This window comes from Clinocottus analis, unplaced genomic scaffold, assembly GCF_023055335.1.
Source record: "Clinocottus analis isolate CAN_PGR_092001 unplaced genomic scaffold, fCliAna1.0.p SCAF_6, whole genome shotgun sequence".
In the NCBI taxonomy this organism is placed as follows: Eukaryota; Metazoa; Chordata; class Actinopteri; order Perciformes; family Cottidae; genus Clinocottus; species Clinocottus analis.
In genome coordinates, this window is record NW_027176218.1 from 11,886,166 (window position 1) to 11,891,165 (window position 5,000).

At 41.9% G+C, this 5,000-nt stretch overlaps 1 protein-coding gene across 11 annotated transcripts in view; it reads left to right on the forward strand.

The window, feature by feature from the left end:
* The window catches only part of frmd4a (FERM domain containing 4A), a 97,722-nt gene that overhangs the window by 69,864 nt on the left and 22,858 nt on the right, over nt 1–5,000 (forward strand). For all 11 annotated transcript variants that reach the window (XM_068604027.1, XM_068604030.1, XM_068604028.1 and 8 more), the window contains exons 3-5: nt 77–171; nt 1,843–1,935; nt 4,839–4,923. In XM_068604027.1, coding sequence (XP_068460128.1) covers nt 77–171; nt 1,843–1,935; nt 4,839–4,923 — 273 coding nt within the window. The remainder of the gene's footprint in view (nt 1–76; nt 172–1,842; nt 1,936–4,838; nt 4,924–5,000) is intronic.

Here is a 5,000-nt window from a genome sequence, read left to right on the forward strand (position 1 = left end):
CAGTGTAATAAACAATTACACACTAATACAGAAAAAACACAAGCAGAGCAATGCTAACGTTTCTGTCCCCCTGTAGCCTAAGCTGATGGCTAAGGACTTGCTGGATCTTGTGGCCTCGCACTTCAACCTCAAGGAGAAGGAGTACTTTGGAATCGCATACACAGACGAAACGTAAGTCACATTGAAATAGTAATGCCATTATTGCATGTTGTGTATCAGTAGCCCAGCACTATCTCTTCACTATATCTTGTTTGTTGGTTTAGGTTTGTCAGTGCTTCCTCATCACATAATAACTAACTCCAGACTATCAGCAGTTACAGTTCTGTGTGGACGCTCAGTTTCTGTAGCAACATGTGGGACATTTTATACTAGAAGCAGACAACAGGCAAAGTCAGTATTAACGCTCAAGTGCAACCAGTTGTGCTGATAAACACAGTAAAAGGTCACCGAGAGTAAAGCACAGTTGTAGTCAGAAATGATAGAGATGGAGAGGACTGAAATTGAGAATGATCTGTCAAGTTTTAAGCATAACGTCTTACAATGTTTCCAATTACGACAAAAAAGTTTATTCATTTAAAATATTTGTGCTTCTAATGTGTTCCCACATGTCTTGTCCAGTACCTCGGTCTTACAATAAACAGGACTATTTTCAACATTAGTCTAATGTTTAATTAAATTGTATTTGCTCACTTATTAAAAAGACAAATATCAAAAGACGAAATGTAAAATACATATAGTTAACATTAGCAAGATGCTATATCATCAACATTCACCACTTTGAAAACTCCTGTTTCAAGTACAGGAATGTAAAGTATTAGATTTCGCTGTTGGTTTGGCCTTGATTTTCTCCAGATGAATTTGATGAATTAAAATGCTCACAGAGTTTAAAATGTTCATATTTAACAACAACAAAAAGATCTCCAGTGTATGGTTTTCACTCCTCTGTCACTTTCAAGTAAAAGATGATTTCAACCTTCCTTCAGTGAAAATATGAACGGTATGGTGAATCATACACATGTGTGGTTCTCATGTATGATCAAACCCGGAGGTATAAAGACTTTTGATGTAAGGATGAGGCTATGAGCGTCGTGCCCCGGGCTAGCAACGGATCACAAGTCTTTGTATGTGAGGGGCATTACTACAAGAACTGTGCTTGAAATGCAAAAATGACATTCAAATTAGTTGTATTGTGTTCAGTGACCTATGAAGACAGAAGCACCACAGCATGGTCCAGAACTATTCATGCAAAGATACAAATGATTTACATACAGCCAAACATTGCCATGGCCTTTGTTTTCTCTGGTTTTGGTTTTATCTCCCACACCCACTGATGCCAAGCAAGTCTGGCCTCTGCTCTGTGGCATTTACATGGCTGTGACACATGCTGTGGCCAATGTCAGTCCAGTAAAGCAATATCAGTTTTGCAGTCTTCGTCCCCCAGGGCTTATTCTATGATGTGTAGATTTGTTGCGTGTGCCCGGGGACACGACTCAGCTCTGACCGCTCAGTGGTCAAAGAGGCCGTTTGGGAGAGAAAGAGCCAGAGATCCAGAGACAGACACAGGAGGAGGGAGAGTTTGAGAGAGATGTTGCTCAGTTGCTCAGGAGACCATGCAGGGTTACCAGGGTGACAAGCTGTCTCTGCAGTTTTTCTCTCTGTTGGAGGGAGACAGAGAAAGAGAGGAGAGGGGGACAGACGGGCAGACGAGAAGACATGGTAACAGGGAAAGAAAAGTGGTGAGGCTTAGGCAAAAAATGTCATTGTTATTAAATGAAGTTTTGTGTGTCCTAGGTCAGACATGTCACAAGCATTCATTTTTGTTATGTGGTTTTGTCTCATCAGGGGCCATTTCAGTTGGCTTCAGCTGGACCGCAGGGTATTAGAACACGAGTTCCCCAAGAAGTCTGGTCCCATTGTCCTCTACTTCTGTGTCAGGTGAGTCTTTCTTCATTACATGAATCACCGAACTTACATATACAGAGTACAATGGTTTCTGATTGCAGACAGTGGTTGAATGTGTGTGAAGGAAAGATGGAGGGAGTGCATCTGTATGTGTTTGTGTATGCACATGCCTTCATGCGGTAATAAGAACAGATTAACAAGGTTAGTTATGACAGGCCGCTATAAAATTGCTCTGACCCTGGTGTTTAACTCCCGCCACAGGGCCTCAGCCAATCATGAGCCTCTTCGACCTCATCAGTATGTGCTACATGCAAAGCCTGTCAAATAGCTTTGCGGTGACTACAAAGTGCCACACATGGCAGGATTTTATGCAAAGAGAAGCCGTGTCTTTTATTCTATCTCGTTTGTGCTGTACATTTTCATACAGAAACACTCAGACACGGTTTGCTGGCTGCTCGTTTGTCAATGTAATGATAAACGAGTAGAAAATATTCTGGTACTTGACTCAACCAATGATGAGGCAGGCGCCTTCGCAGTGTGTGTCACTGTAGTGGAGTTCTCTCCTCTTTAAAGCCAACTTTTCTATGACCTGTTTTAGCAGGGTTATGAAACAGCCCTTCAATCCCACACTCCTCTCAGGCCTTTGCACTGCTCATACAATGGCTCCACTGATATAGGAAACACTCCTGACTCGCACGCAGGCACTGCATCATGTGTGTGTGTGTGTGTGTGTGTGTGTGTGTGTGTATTTGTGACAGAAATACAAAGTGTTTGTGTGTATGATTCTTTGTTGGTGTGTATGTTGTGGGTGTTGCCTCTTCAGTAGGAGATTAAAAAAGAAAGAAAAAGGCACCTGACCTAAGAAGAAATGGTCCAATCTTTCTTTGTCTCCAATGAAAATGCACAGCACTTCCCAACCCTCTCTCCTAAAAACATGCAAACAAACACACACACACACAAACACACACACACACACACACACACACACATACGCGCACACAGAGAGCCCGGAAGGAAAAGCCAAGGCTTTGTTTTGGTCCACTGGTGTGCTCCGTCCTCAACACAACGTATCTCTATGATGTCATAAACACCCCAGGGACTGAGCCTTGGCTAGCAACAAGCATAGCAACGTGACGCACAATAACTCTGCTTAACAATGTCATTGAGTAGTCATTTCCAGGGCGACATTTACTACACAGCTCGTCATGACACAAAGAGGTGACTGTAAAGCAAAATCGTATTGTTAGCACATAGACTTATTGTTCACCCTATTTAGTGAACAATGCTGTCATTGTGCAATGTGGTATAATCAAAAGATATGCTGATAAGTATATTTGGCTGCCGTATTAACCATCCCCGCTATTTTAGTTAAAAACAATAACGGTGAGCATCTCTCTTTGTCTTGGGTCAGATATAGAACCATAAACCAACAGTGTATGTGTTTGTCTGTGATGGTCTGGTTGGGGGTTCACTGTGTGTGTATTTAAATAGACTAATAGATGTTTGAAGATGTGGTCGTGGTGCTCGTGCTGGGACATTGTGAACTTTGACACCACTTTCAGGCTTCATCCCCCCCCCTTTTTCTCACAGTTCAGTCTAATCTCTAACCTCAATCTATCCAAATGTCACACTGACTACTCCTCCCTCTTACACACACATCCGTACACACGCATGTGCAGATTCAGGACTATAATGGAACAACTGTCAGCCCAAATGTCAGGCCTGAGTCAATTTATTGTTTTCATGAGCACAAACCAAAACAACATTGTGTGTGCAGGTGCATGCACGTCATGTATTTGCATGCCGATGTGGTATTTGTATGATGCAAATATTAAATGAATAAACGATAACACTAATAATAAATGCTCGGCAGATGCCCACCTCCTGCTGATCCAGTGGGTGCTTTTCTGCATGCTTGCTGCAGTGTGTGTATGTCTCATCAACACTGTGGCTTTAATTAAATGTTCACACTGAATATTGACAAGGCTACTCTCATTCTCTCTTGCAGCTCAATTGGTAACGTGATTTAAGCCCTTCCAATATTGATCCTCCTACAATCCCTCTCACTCAATACCTGCACACTCATAAGCACACAAATCAACACATTCACTCATGTGTGTTTATAGGAATGTGTGCTTAGGTCACATTATACACACTTGTAGAGATGCATTAAGTCCTTTAATTACAATGTTAAATGTGGAATATGTTGATGTGCGTTTGCACCAGAGAAGAGCTAACAATAAGTAGCTTCCTAGCGTACCATGGTGGCTCCCCTCTGGCTCTACATGCATTCATGAGCTAAATTTAGAAGGCATTATTATGTTAGCTTCCTCCTCATCACTCTGCCAGAAGTGGGTTACTGTGCTTCTCTCTCCAGTGTGTGTGTGTGTGTGTGTGTGTGTGTGTGTGTGTGTGTGTGTGTGTGTGTGTGTGTGTGTGTATAACTACTGTATGTCCATGTGGAATCACTACAGTGCTGATGATGCAGACAAGCAGACAATGTGTGAAGTGCCTCATGTGCACATTCAATCTGTGTGTGTGTGTGTGTCTGTGTTTATGTGTGTGCATTCAGATTGTGGAATGTGCTCACACTAACAAACCAATAATGGATGATTGCCAGCCGCCATAGTGAGAGAGGGAATTGGTTTAGTGCGAAGTGAGAGGCTGTGTGTATACAGGGTCAGCTTTAGGTATGGTGTGCCCCCCTCTGGTCACTTTGGTCATTGCATTATTTCTGTCACGCGCACATGACACTAGCATAGCCTGCATGTTGAACACATTCTCTTCTATTATGGATGTTTTCTTTCTGTTTAGGATTCAAATACATGATGAACCTCACTGGTGTTTTTTCTTTGTTATAGAACTGAAGCTCAACTTCTGTACGTGTTCCCTTTGCTGTTTCAAATGTATTGAATGTTTTTCTTCTATGTTTTAAGGTTCTACATAGAGAGTATATCTTACCTGAAGGACAATGCCACTATTGAGCTGTTTTTCCTTAATGCCAAAGCCATCATCTACAAGGTAAACTAACTATTGTGTTGCCATTATGTACAGTGCTTTTACAGTTGATTTCTTATAATGGATACACAACAATGGGT